The 13742-nt window shown below is 39.6% G+C and overlaps 1 protein-coding gene across 11 annotated transcripts in view; it reads left to right on the top strand.

Annotated features, from left to right (window-relative positions):
• The window catches only part of HECW1 (HECT, C2 and WW domain containing E3 ubiquitin protein ligase 1), a 256737-nt gene that overhangs the window by 57637 nt on the left and 185358 nt on the right, over positions 1-13742 (top strand). The window contains exon 2 of one of the 11 annotated variants that reach the window (XM_027655939.1): positions 5303-5360. The exons of the other annotated variants lie outside the window; for them this stretch is intronic. Within the exon in view, the coding sequence (XP_027511740.1) occupies positions 5334-5360 (27 nt within the window). The 5' untranslated portion in view covers positions 5303-5333. The remainder of the gene's footprint in view (positions 1-5302; positions 5361-13742) is intronic. 11 annotated transcript variants of the gene reach the window in all.

The following is a 13742-nucleotide window of genomic DNA, read 5'->3' as shown; positions in this document are numbered from 1 at the left end:
AGATATTTTGTTCCATGACAGACATCAGTTTTGAAATGGACTGGACTGGCACCACCAGCTTCATGTTCAGAGCCCACCCACACACCCCATCTGTGGCTCAGCTGCCCAGCGGAGGCTGGATCTCCTGGTCGTGACTATGTGGAGCTGGACTCCAGCAGGCTACTGATGCGTGGAAGCCCCCTTAACACATCTCTCAGGCTCCACCCTTCTTGCTTTGTTGTCATCAAATGTAGGAAATAGGGAAGTTCGTGGTGAAGGTCTCTTGACTTTAGATTGCAGAAAACCATCATTCAAGAAATGTAGGTTTCCTTGTCCACATCATATTCTGGATTTCATGGCACCCATGAGGCAAAAGCAGCTCTGTCTCATGGTATGGTTCTACAGCCCCATACTCCTCATCAGCTGAGGCAAATAGAGAAGACCTACTGATCTGATAACTTCCAAGACTGAGATGCAAATTGAGAACAGTGGGGTAGGTTTGCAGATTAACAAATGGAAGATCTCACCTGAAAATGGCATGAAGATGTTGCTATCTTTTTGATTTGCCTTTGGTGTAAAACAATCAGAGTTTTCAATTTATATTAATATGTACAGATTTTGTGCCTTTACTTAAATAAGCTGGAGTGCTTTCCACAACAGATGTAACTCTGATTTTGAGCCAGATTTCAACGCAACTGAGGTTTGTCTCTGGGCAATTAAAATCCTCAATTAACATATTATTTATTTTTCTAATGATATTGCATTATTTTTCTTCTCGTCTTCTGAAGGGAAAAGAAAGTCTCTAATTTGTATACTGGTTTGTGAGTTATTTAGCTAATTTACACATGAGAATTTGTTAGTATTTATCTTGCAGTCACAAAACTGTGGATTTATTTTAAGGAATTTTATATATTTCCTGCTCTAGTGAGGTGTGTTAAAATAGTAGCTTCAGCTGGCAGTTGCAATTACCAAACCTGAAAAATGCAAGAGTTTCTTTTACATGTTTTTATTTGTTGAGATAGAAGGAACAAACACTTCTACCGTAAATAACTGATGCTACCTCTCTTTCTCTGATCTTTGTAAAAACTGAAAAACCTTTCGAATATCAATCTGTAGAGGTTAAAAAAAAATAATTCTCATCTCTTCAGTGTTGTTCCAATCCCTTCAATGCAAAACAGTGCTTAAACCGTGCAGCAGACAGCTATTAATTAGCAGCATACTGGGGCTGATGCTGGCAGGGATGATTGAGGAAGGGAAGCGACAGAGGAACAGAAAAGCACACGTGCAGGACAAACATACCTGCTTTTCTGTTATTGTTAGCAGAATTTTTTATGGACAGAAAAGCATGTTCTGTGTTCTGTTAGCATGTCTATGTGTGGTGCTCCATCTCTGTCTAAAGTGGCTCAGTAGTTAGGGCAGATGTCTCTTCTCAGATGCTAGATCAGCCCCTATGCAGGTGGTGTCATACTGAGCACCAGTCTCTAGAAACAAACTGTTGACCATTGAATGAAATAATTTTTCAAGATTGAATAGGTTTTCTTGCACAGACTGAGGTGTTACTAACCTGCACTACGTGTTGTGACTGGAGATCTGTTGGGCTCATTACTGTACAATTACTGTACAAATTACCCCAAGGCACTGAACAGTTCATGGGTGAAGAGCAAGCAATATAGAAAGCGTGGACTGCAGCAGGAGACAAGGGTACAGCAGAAACGTAATCATGCACACGTAGATGTGTGCACATGTATGTAGGGATGTAAAACAGGCATTGATTTTAGTTGTTTGCATTCCAGCTCTATTGTTATTGGGGTTTTCTTTGCAAAAAGTGTTCTTGAGTAAGGAATTCGAAGCAAGACAGCAGGCAGCAGCAGGATATGAGTCTGAAGATTGCTTCAGGCAGGCATGGCATACATAAAGATGATGTTAATGTACTTATATGATAAGTAGAAAAAACCAGAAGGTACTTGGAGAGTCCATAAGGGGCAGGATGGAGGGGTCGAGCATCAGCTGCAGACACCAGCAGTGGCTTCTGTAGGGAGGGGGACAAACCTGAAAGAAATGAAAAGTGGACGGGAAAAAGGGGAAGAAGGAATAACAGCAGAAATGAAGAAGATATATAAGAAAGCTGAAGGGAGAGGGATTGAGGCCCAGCGGGGCTTGTCAGGGCTGAACAGCAAATGAGAAACCTTAGTGTTAAATGGTGGGTGATGAAAGAGAAGGTGTTAGGCAAGGTGAGAGAGATAAAAAGAGAAATCAGGGGGGTAGTAAACATCAATTGAATCAACTTCAATTTGCTTCTTTTCAGAAGGAGAATTAGGTTAGGAAGTCTCCACTGCTCAGTGGACTCTTCTCCCTATTTTTCACTTTTCTCCTGGATCATGCTAATCTCATACACAGGTCTTAAAAGAAACTACTCGTCCTCTATGCAGGGCTAATTTTGTTGGAAAACTGTTGTTCCCAGACAGAACATCAATGCATATGCAGGCTGTGAGTAGTCTTGACACAAACAGCACAACTCCTGTATTCTTTAGTCTGTTCCTTTCACCTCTTTATCACACAGGTTCTAAACATAAAACTAGTTGGTTTTGTGGCCCTTGAGATGATATGTTTGCATATGCATTTATTGAAATAGAATATTTTATGGAAATAACATATTTGCTGTTTAGACTTCTATTGCAATACTAACTGGCAGACCCAGTCATGGGCTGAGAAGAAGACAAATGCTGTAGAGCGCCATGTGAAACCCGAACAAAAGTGCCAATGAACATGTCATCTAGATATAAAGAGAAGAGTTCATAAGTGACAAGAGACAGCCAACAAAGAAATCCAGAAAACAGTGTTCATCAGAGCACCGATAGTCTTTCTGATCACAGGCTCTCCAATTTACCTGAAGTGCACTTCAACTATAATTACATTTCTGAAGAACATCATTTAGCATAAATGTACCCCTGAATAAATCTATTCATGTGTAAGATAGCACCTTTCCTATCTATTGGTATTAAAGTTTGAATGCATACAGGCCCACGTGCCACGTGTCCTGGAGCAGAGAGTGAATACCCTACAGGTGGCAGAGCCCTGGCCACAGTGTGGCACTGGAGCTTTGCTGCCCTGTTGGGTGTTCCTGTGTGGATGATGGCAGCTGGGCCTTCTGTCAGGCTTGCTATAAACCCTAAGCAATGTTGTTCTTTCTGGATTAAACATGCGAAGGGATCACAACACATTTTATCTCTGTGCAAAAGATGCTTTCTGTGACTCAGTATAGGTTTTGCAGGATGTGTGAGCCAGGCAGTTTAGGTAGATAGTATTTCAGTTTATTTTTGCTTCCCATTTATAAATTAAGTGACTTGAAGTCTGTAATGCTGAGATGCTTTGAGGAAGGAGGAGTGAGAAAATTTATTGCAGTAAATTTTGGGGTTGTGTTGTCTGCTGCAGCCGTGCTCGGCACAGCAGGAGGCAGGCCCGGTGCAAGTCTGGGAGCTCTTCCTCCTTCCAGAGTGATCATGCAGCATCCCTGGTCTGCATAACCTGCTGTTGTGGTGTAGATGCTTTTGAAGGTAGGAGTGGGGCTGTGGGTTTTTCATATTGCCTGTGGAGTATGAAACTTCCTCTCTACAAAAGCTGCATTAGAACTGGCTTAGGAAGAAACCTGTACTTTTATCCCAAATCTCTAACAGTAGAAACATAAAGGAAATGTCTCTACTGTACATGGTATAATGTAGTATATTACTTTTTGTGATGTGAGAAGCTATTAAGTCTGAAACCAGATTCTGTGAGACTGTAGGAAATTCATGGTGACTGTGGTTGTGAGAAGTGGATTTACAGTTCAGCTATCTGGAAGAGTTTTTATTGTGTGCACTCCTAACAGACAGCTGAAGAAAGTATGCATGTGGATTAACTTCTCTGAGATTGCCTTTAAAGATAATGTGGCTCCTTGCCCAACTTTCGGATCACCCTGCTTTATTTCCAGTGTAAATACGCTTTTCCAATAAAAGCAAAGGGCCACCAGACTATAGGCAGTTGGTAAATTTGGAACTAAAACAGATTATGTCCATGAGATTAAGTGTCTTGTGCAACACAGGAGATAACAAAGCAATGTGTACTTTTACTTTGTTTAATTTGATGGCTATTACATGTTTTGAAAGCCTTTTAATATCAGAGGAGTATGATCAAACAGTATTGTTTTGTTTTATAAACCTTTTTTTTCAGCTGAACATTTCTGAACAGTAGAGCATCTTCCTAAATCCACTACTTTGCCCAACTCTTTTGCGTTCTCTTTTTTGTTTTTGTGCTTGTGCTGAGTTGGCTATTTTAGTAGTGTTGTTTTAAGGCTTTATTTTTTTCCCTTACCTTCTCAGCTGTCGTTGAGTGCACTGATGATGAGAAAACTGAGTGCACTGAGAAACTGATGGTGGGGATGAATGTTAAGGTGGGCCACCAGTCTCCGGGTGTTGAACTGTCTTGTTGCGGAGGTGCTTTCCCTACTAGTGCTGTGGAGAAGTTGTAAAGTGTCACTGTGCCCTGATCACAAAAGAGAGCTGAAATACAGACATCATAAGTCTTGCTGTTGTGTCTGAGTTGTGGATGTCTTTCACTTTTTAAATTATAATTTAAAGTTTTATTATTGCATGTTTGGAGAGCCTTCTGCCCTTGCTAATTAGGCCTCCTTTATTCAGATTTAAGTTTCTCTTTGTTTCCTTGTTTTTCTCTGTGTAGTTTTGCATCATGTGGATGCTTTAATACTGGTTGAGGTTGAATAGAGAAGCAGAATCTTGTTTACCATATTTTGCAGTCTGATCTTTGATTATTCAGACTATGTTGGGTACCTGGTCAGCTCCAGGATGGTACACTGAAATTTACTTCATTTGCGGCTCGTCCTCTCAATATCTAAGCTTGTCAATAAATTCATAGGAAGAGAAAATGCTGCTTGGTTGGCACCCATCTAAGCTCACTCAATGTGAGGATTTTGCAATGAAGTTGAAGATCCATTGACGGTGTCTTGTCTTTCAGTTTCTTCCTAAGTTAAACGGATATTATGCTTAATCTTATACAGCCTGAAAAGTTTATTGTACTTAACACTGTTCTTACTTTTTTAAACATATGTATTTCAGCACTGAAGTGTAGGACAGCTTCCAGCTCTACTGGAACGTAGTGTAGTACACTGTTAACACGGTAAGATGTACTCAGTACTGAACAGTGGAACAAATCAATTAATAAAATGTCATCAAAACAGACAGGTTTTGGTGGAAAAAAACAATATATTTAAATGTCGCTTATGTTGGTTATGGGATACATGCTGAGTTAACCTCGTTGAACTTTTCCCCAGGAATTGATGCGCTTACAATTGGCGGGTCATTATGCTGCTCCACCTGTGTAGTGTTAAGGTCAGTGTGTTTTTCTGATTATAAAAACCATCCATACCATTCCATTATAAATTCACTGCCATTCATATAATGGAATGTGCCAAAGCTCGGAGCTCGTTGCAGCTGCCCCCGGTCCGTGTTTAAGATCAAACAAAGTGGTTCAGGTATTTTGAGCACCTTTTCAACAACACACTCAATTAAGCTTCATTTAAAGTGATCTTTTATTGTTTATGTTTTCTTTTTTTCTTTTGTGACCTACTAAGCATCCATCTGACGTCAGTGTTGTTTTTGTTTTGTGTGGCCAGCCCAAGAATTCTTTTTGAATCAAGACATGGTGATTATAAGATCATAGCAAGGAGGTCCTGGGAGCAGCAGGCAACTGTAACACTGCAGTTGCACGAATCCATGCGTGGGCAAAACACAAAATGCATCAACCACTCACCTTCACAAGACATTTTCTGAAACCTGCACCTTCTGACTGTGAATTAATTCTGAGTCATCACGACACACAAATCAGCCATCATGGTAGACACTAATGTGTGAGATGCAGGGATGTGTGACTATGGCACTAATCACTTACTAGGGGAACATATGAGATGATGTGCATGCATAACACGCTGCTGCTGTATGCATCTTCCTGCACAGCTTAGTCTTCTGAATTGTTATGCATTATCAAAGAGAGCCAGAATGTGCACTAAAGCTTATCTAGTGTTATTTCTGTCACTGAAATGTTGATATGGTTGGGGCTTTTGTTTGTATGTTTGCTTCTACATTTTCCTTTGTTATTAATCATGCAAATAACTTGAATTCTGTGAAGAGTAAGAGTTCAGTGAACAACCATGTATGTCATAGGTCATTATGTTCTTCCAGTTTCACAAGGGTATATCCTTCTGTGTCAAGTTTTGCACTCTGTAGTAGCCAGTGAGAGCCTCTGGCACTGGCAGTTTTTCTGGTATTTTGAGCCTCTTTGCAAATTAGGCGATGCTGTAATGTCTGAGGAAATGCATGAAGTCTCTTGGTGATGACAACTGAGAGTTTTTGTGGAGAATTTTTGTGTCCAACAGCACTCCTTCTTTCACCTCTGACTAGCTGCAAACTCAGTGGTATTCTACATGCATGTAGTTTCACAAAATGTGATGAAGAGTCACTGGAAGACTCTTTGATGAAGAGCAGTCCTTGACTGTTCTAGTTTAGGAAAACTGTTCACAAGCTGACATTTCACATGACAATCATTTAAATTTTGCAGCTATTGCATCAGGTAAGTACATCTTCACAGGTATTTGGCAGGTTTTTTTATTACTTTGAGGGGAAAAAACCCCAAACCTTAGATGAAATATACCCCCAAAGATGAAACAGGTCATGATAGGATTGCATGTTTTTTCTAAATTGAAGAGACTCAAAAGGAAGGACTTGTTTAATAGCAGAAGGGGTAAGAAAAAGATTGAGAATAGGGTTTTTTTAGTAAAGCAGAGTGCATTATACCTGTTTAATTTATGAGCAAAGCTGTATTTTACATAGGCACCAGAAGGATCTATTTGCAACATTTTCAAATTCAACTGTGGTGATATTAAGTTTTAAATGAGTGGATCTCTCACTGCTAGCTAAGTGTCTTAACAAATCTGGGCCCTGACATACAACACACAGGAGATCTTGGAAGTTGTATTAAATACCTCCCACCAATAATCCTGCCAGAAATAGGTAGCTGATGCAACAGCAGGAAAAAGTAAATTACTTACCTGCCACAGCACAGTCAACTGCTGTGATGCTTTGTCTCTTCAGCAGGGTCTTGTGGTTAAGATAAGGGAGTCTTGGTCCTCAGTCTATGTGGTCAGCTGTATTCAGATGTACCAAAGTGATATAAATCACTTATGACAAAGTGATAAGTGTCTATTAGATATATCACCTATATTTATAGGCAAAATTTGTTAACTGCAGCTTTGGCTCAGTTTCTACTGCTCCCCTCTATGCATAGAGGCAGAAATGCAAAACACTTTTTAATCTAAAGCAAGTCATTCATTGGTCCCCTGCCCCACCCCATCCTCCTCATCCCCTATGGAAAGCATGTTGAACTGAGTTTATAACAGTATTTCCAGCTGGACACTTTTTGGCTTTTATGACTGTTATTAGAAAAATTGTTTCCCTTTCAATGTGAGCATGGACTACTTCAGGGAAAGCAAACCAGATGCGGGATTTAGTGCATGGCAACGAACGGTAGGTGCTTCCAAGAGCACGCACTTGTCCTTGCACATAAGGCTTATGATTTGCAATGTAAGCATTGGAGGAAAGTGCCAGTATTTCTAATGAATTTGAAAACTTGATGGGTACAAGAAGTGCAGGACCCTTCCAAATCCTTAGGGATACCTGAGCGCTATTTACAAGTGTTTAAGCATTTAAGTTCTTAAGTTAGTTTCCCTACATATGCCCTATATAGTAAACAGAGTAAACTCGTACTTCTGGTAGTGTTTCAGAGCACCCTTTTCTCTCCCTTAACTGTAAAACCAATCTAGAAAGGTTACCCTCAGTCAAATCTTAATGAAGGCTGTAAAAAAACCTGAAAGGAAAAGGTAGAAGCACAACCAAAAAAATATGGCACCATCAAAACACAATCTCAGTTACAAAAAGACTTAGTGCTCTAGCATGCGGTGGCTCCAGCAAGTCATTTCTGGCTTTTAAAAGATCTTCTCTGGATGAGACACAGGACAGCATATTAACCTTTTGTTTTGGATGGATTTAGTACTTCATTAAGACACACAGCAATGTTTTATTTTGAAAAAAAAAACAAACCAACTTTAATTAGAGTTTATCGCATGTGGAGTTCATACTTTTATTAAAGAGTTATTTATGAAAAAAATCTATTGCTGTTCCTAACCATTGTTACTGTACAGTTGTTACCTGTGGTTTATTTAAGATTTGACAGAAAGAAACCTTTCAAACATCCTTTTGTTGTGTAGTTCTTGAGCAAAAATAAACAACAACAAAAAACAGTTATAGGAATTATTTTTTATGAAAAAGCATACATAGGTAGAACCTATACTGAAAGGTATTTCCCAAACAAAAATATTCCCACATAGCCAAAATAATGCATTTTGCAATCCCTTTGATTTAAACCATACCTTATACACTTGCATTGCCTTTCTCGGTGCTAATGATAACCAAAATATATGGAGTGTGTTTTGAACTTTGCAACTCTTCTTATATGTTTGTGTTATAGGCAGAAGAGCCAACAGATCCACCAAAATCCATTTGGGTGCAAAAGGGATGGTGATTAGCCAGCCTGCAGGCATGAGAGAAACCCCCTGACTTGTCCTGTAGGCTCTCAGATGGTGCTGGTGGTCCCAGCAAAGGCAGCAAGATGGGAGGCAGTGGTAGGAGGAGAGGTGGAGCTGTGAACCAGAGCCCTTGCTCTCCTAATATCTTTTTAATTAGAGTACATAAATATTGGCTGAGATAGTAGTTACATCTTAATGGAGAAATTAAAAAACAGATTAATTTCTGGCACAATTCCCTCTTCCTGTTTACGTTGGTCCCTATTTCCAGCACTAGTTTAATTGAAGGAACAATTCTCTGTATTTGCTTGTTATCTGCCAGACTTGTAAGGGAATAACTATACCTTTGGGAAAACATAAGAGTGTTTAAGGGGCACTACCAGAAATGAAGACATGCTTTAAAAAACAGCACAACTGGCCAATGTTATCATCCAGGGTATTAGGAAAAGAGCACTTACAAGGAGATTTGCTATTCTTCTCACTGTATCATGTAAGTGAAAGGCTGTGAAGATGGTGCTTTCCATCTAACCTTGGGTATTTAGGAATTTAAAAGAACCCCAAATGACACAATGGGATAGGAATTGCTTCAAGGCCTGTTGAATTTTACAGGAGTGTTTGCATCACATCCAAGACATGTGCGATGATGCCTAGGCTGACTTCAGTTTTACACTGATCCATACCTACATGCACAAGCCATTGTCCGTACTGGAGGACAGTGATGACATTGGAAACGATGTCTGCATTGTGTGCCTTTGGAGTTTAGATGACACTTTAAAATCTCTTGTTGATGTACTGGCTGTTGTCAAGTGGGCTTTTAAATAAAACTGGGATAAAAGGATTTATAATTTCTTATGGTAAAATACAAATATGCTTTTAATTTTCAGGATTTACATACTGGGAACCCGCATTGCTTCCATAGTATTTTGCAGCTTTGCCCTTGCATGATGTGTGGATATACTTTTGTTTTGACATGCACAAATATTTTGATTTTACTGGGAAATTTAAATACATTCTTAAAATGTGGCCCATCTCTTTAAAGCAAACAGAGAAACTGCCTGAAAAAATCCATTATTTTGTGAACCTCTACATCATAAAAGTCTAATTAAAGTCAATTAAGGTTTAATTTTATTAATATTAAACCATTTACAGAACTAGTTGCATAATAAAAAAAATTATTCTACAATACATCAGGAAAGCTCTGTCAAAATACATTATCTCTGACTCTTTATGTGAATATATACTTTAATTGCATTGGGAATTTAAAAATGAAAAATATAAATGAGATTTTTTTTTAGTACTTTGCAATTTAAATTAGTCCATTCTTTATGATACTGCGTTTTCACCTCTATTAATTTCTTTACTTCTTGAAGAAAAATTATACACTAGATGCCTCATTTAGCATGGGAGAGAAAAATCACACCAGTTTTACTAGTAAGATGAAAATCTGTCACAAAATCCATATAGAAAATAGAAACATATTTTGTTTAAGTTGTAACTAAAATTTTTCACCAGGATGAGAACACACTGAACTCTGTATTAAAAAATGGTAATTAGGAAGAATGGAGCTGGAAAGGGAGTAGTGTTGTGTTACATATTTGATCAGGTCCTGTTCCCACTGCAGTCACTTTGATTAGATTTATGCTGTGTGTTTGTAATGGCTTTTGAAAAACCATAACACCTATTTCTGCAGACCTGTACACATGAGGAAATTCCCTCGTGGGAGTAATCAATTAAATCAGTGGAGGCTATGTATAATGTTTTTATAGTCTATCTTCCTGCACTGATCAGAGTTCTGATTGCCCTTTCTGTCTATCTGTCACTCCCTTACCTAATTACTTCTGAAGCCGTTGACTAATCTGAAGTGAAACAGAAAGGAGTAGTTGTCTTTGAGATAATTCAGTTTCTATAGGCCTCAGGGGCTGGGAAGAGGAGGAAGACCCTAAGTAGGACTGGGGGAAAGGCAGGTAGAGCTGTTTGTCACCTGCTCCAGCAACTGGCAAGTCACTGGGATTACCATTATCTTTGCTTTGGGTCTTTTTTTGCATTGGAATGGACAGCAAAAAGCTGGGACTTTAGTTGAGGTTTGGTGATGAAGGATAGAGCTCTGCAGGAAAACAGCTGCATTAATTCCACTTCTAACAGGGCTGTTTGTTTTTAGTTCCAGGAATACTTTCTGAATCAGACCTGAATGTCTTTAATGCAAACATTCAGCTTCTGGTTAAAGGTTACAAAAATACAGCAATCAAGTTAATTTATCACTAATATTGAGAGAAAACTACCAAAAACATTATGTGGCCATTAAGCTTATGTGTTACAAGTGATAAATTAGTGTCTATTCTGTTTGCAAGTCTTACGCTGTGGTGCCAGGTGTCCACCAAAGCCATTCCATTGTTCCCCTCCTCAATTGGACAGGGAAAGAAAATATAACAAAAGGCTCATGAGTTGAGATAAAGTCACCCATTACAGTCATGGGAACCCGTATGTCTCAGGGAAATTACTTTGAATTATTACCAATCAAAGCAGAGTAGGGTAATGAGAAATAAAATGAAATCTTAAAAAATGCCTTCCCCACTGGAGGTTGTGGGCCAGTTCACCACACGTTGTTTCTGCTGCTCCCTTCTACTCAGGGAGAAGACTCCTTCTCTTGCTCCTGTGTGGGGTCCTTCCTATGAGATGCAGTTCTCCAGACTTTTCCAGCATGAGTCTTTCCCACAGTTCACAAACTGCCCCAGAGTGGGTCCTTTCCACTGAGTGCAGTCTGTCAGGAGCAGGCTGCTCCAGTGCGCGTTCCCCGCAGGGTCATAAGTCCTGCCCGCAAACTTGCTCCAGCAGTGGGCTCTTCTCTCCACAGGTCTGCAGTTCCTGCTAGGAGCCTGCTCCAGTGTGCACTTCCTGCACACTGCCACAGCCTCCTTTGGGCATCCACCTTCTCTGGCATAGGGTCCTCCATAGGCTGCAGGTGAATCTCCACTGTGGACCTCCATGAGTTTCCAGGGCACACCTCGTCTTCAGGAGAATCTCTGCAGGGGAATCTCTGCTCTGGTGCCTGGAGCACCTCCTTCCCCTCCTTCACTAACCTTGGTGTCTGCAGGGCTGTTTCTCTCACATATTATCACGTCTCTCTTTGGCTGCAGTTTCTGTCTTGCACAGAAATGTTTTACCTGTCTTAAAAATGTTATCCCAGAGGTGCTGCCGCTGTCGCTGATGGACTTGGCCTTGCCCAGAGGTGGACCCTTTTTGGAGCCAACTGGCACTGTCTCCATCGGACATAAGGGGAGCTTCTGGCAGCTGCTCAGTGAAGTTGCTCCTGTGGCCCCCTGCTACCAAAACTTTGTCACGCAAACCCCATGCGTACACCCCAATGAATTCTTGCTGTGCCTTGGAACCCCTAATGTAAATGCCTGTTCAAAAGCCAAGTTTTAACTTCATTGACATTCCAGTTTTACTGCCTAAGGTTAAGTTGAATAGCATTTTATCTAACAAGTAATAACAGCAATTTAAAGTACCATCTGTGGACCAACGTGTGTTTCATTGATTTGTGTGTGGAATTGTACAGAAAGTAGTTCTTGTCCTTGGTTCTGTTCTAAGTCCCATGCCAAGACATCCAGGCAGGCCATGGCTGCTCACGTGGCCAGTGCCTTGCTGCATGATGATGTATGTGCCTGTCTCAGTCTTTCTTCCAGAACTCAGGTTTAAGACCTGCAAGAACCAAACAAGTTTCCAACTTGCTTATTTGTGCGGGCTTCTATAAATGCTAATTAATTAAACTGTAGATTTCCATTGCAGTGCCCTAGAACCTAATCCTGGATGAATTTAGGACACTTCTTTGGCAGAGGATTTGTTACCAGAAAAATATGTTAAAAAAATTTTTCCTTTGGGCCTTACTTTAAGTGGAGTATTAAAAACTGTAATTACTTCTCTTCTGTGAGTATTCAATGGCAGCCAAGAAGTGTTAAGTCTAACTAGCAGTCCTCATTAAAATTAAATGAAACTGTCGTTTGAACCTTCCTTCAGAACCATTCTTGTGCATTTGTGTGAATGAGTGAAATAAAATTTTTCCCATGGACTTTGGACATGTTCTTCTTTGAAAATTCTCACAAGACCTTTTGAACACAGGGACACAAACCCTTTTGAACTGGAGTAAAAGAGAAAAAAAGTAAATTAAAACCTCACACAGTATTGTGAGCAGATGGACATGCCTCTACATATGATTGTGTGGTACAATACAGGAATATCTAATTATTGTATTAGAGGTGTATTGGCAGCAAAGTAAGTTTGAGTGAAGCTTAGAAATCAGTCACAACAGGACTTGCCCATCTCTGTGTGCAGCTCCCATTTTTCTTGGTGGTCACTGCACTTGTCTCTCTTTTATGTTTGGTTGGAGGAGCCTGCACCGGTGGGCTCTTCTTCATCTACTTGAACTAGTCTGCTCAAGTTGTTCTGTGTGGTTTCTACTTTGAAAATCTGCCTTATGCCTATAATTGTTTTCTAGGGGAAACTACCAGGCTACCTTTCATCTAGCCTGGCCAGCAGTTCCCCAGAAAACCTTAGATATGTAGCTCAGAATTATCTTGCAGTTATCCAGAGCTCCTGAAAGCAGCTTCTGTTCTCTTATGTAGGACTTTTTTGTGCCTTAGGTAAAGCCGGCACATGTTCTTTTTTGTAAAATCTGAATCTTGTTCCTCAACTAGAGACTGCATTACTAGAGCTACTCATTTTCTCTTGGGATAGTTTCCCCAGTTTCTTTACTTTCTCATGAATGGTAGTTTATTATGATTTATACAATCAAAACATAAACAATTTTAATAAAGATGAAATAGTAAGTAGCAATCTGGTTTAAAGATACTTATCTGAGGCTAGTTTTACCTGTCCAGGAACAGAGAAATCTAACCCTTTAAACTATGCCTTGTGGGTTCTATCACTAGTATTAAGTTTTTAATGGCATCAGGATTACTTTCAATAATAAAATAATGGATATGTGACATTATTAAACATAAATCAGTTTTTCTTTACTGTTTTTCAGTGCAAATTAGGAATTGTTGATCCTCAAAATATTGATTATCTTTGATTTGTCTTTTAAAAAAACACATAATGAACTTCAGATATTTTGTTTTCATAGTCTCCCCAAGAGTATACA

The sequence above is a fragment of the Corapipo altera genome, unplaced genomic scaffold (assembly GCF_003945725.1).
Source record: "Corapipo altera isolate COAL_440 unplaced genomic scaffold, ASM394572v1 59, whole genome shotgun sequence".
Classification (NCBI taxonomy): domain Eukaryota; kingdom Metazoa; phylum Chordata; class Aves; order Passeriformes; family Pipridae; genus Corapipo; species Corapipo altera.
The sequence above is the reverse complement of the archived record's forward strand: the minus strand, read 5'-3'. Positions and strand labels throughout refer to the sequence as shown.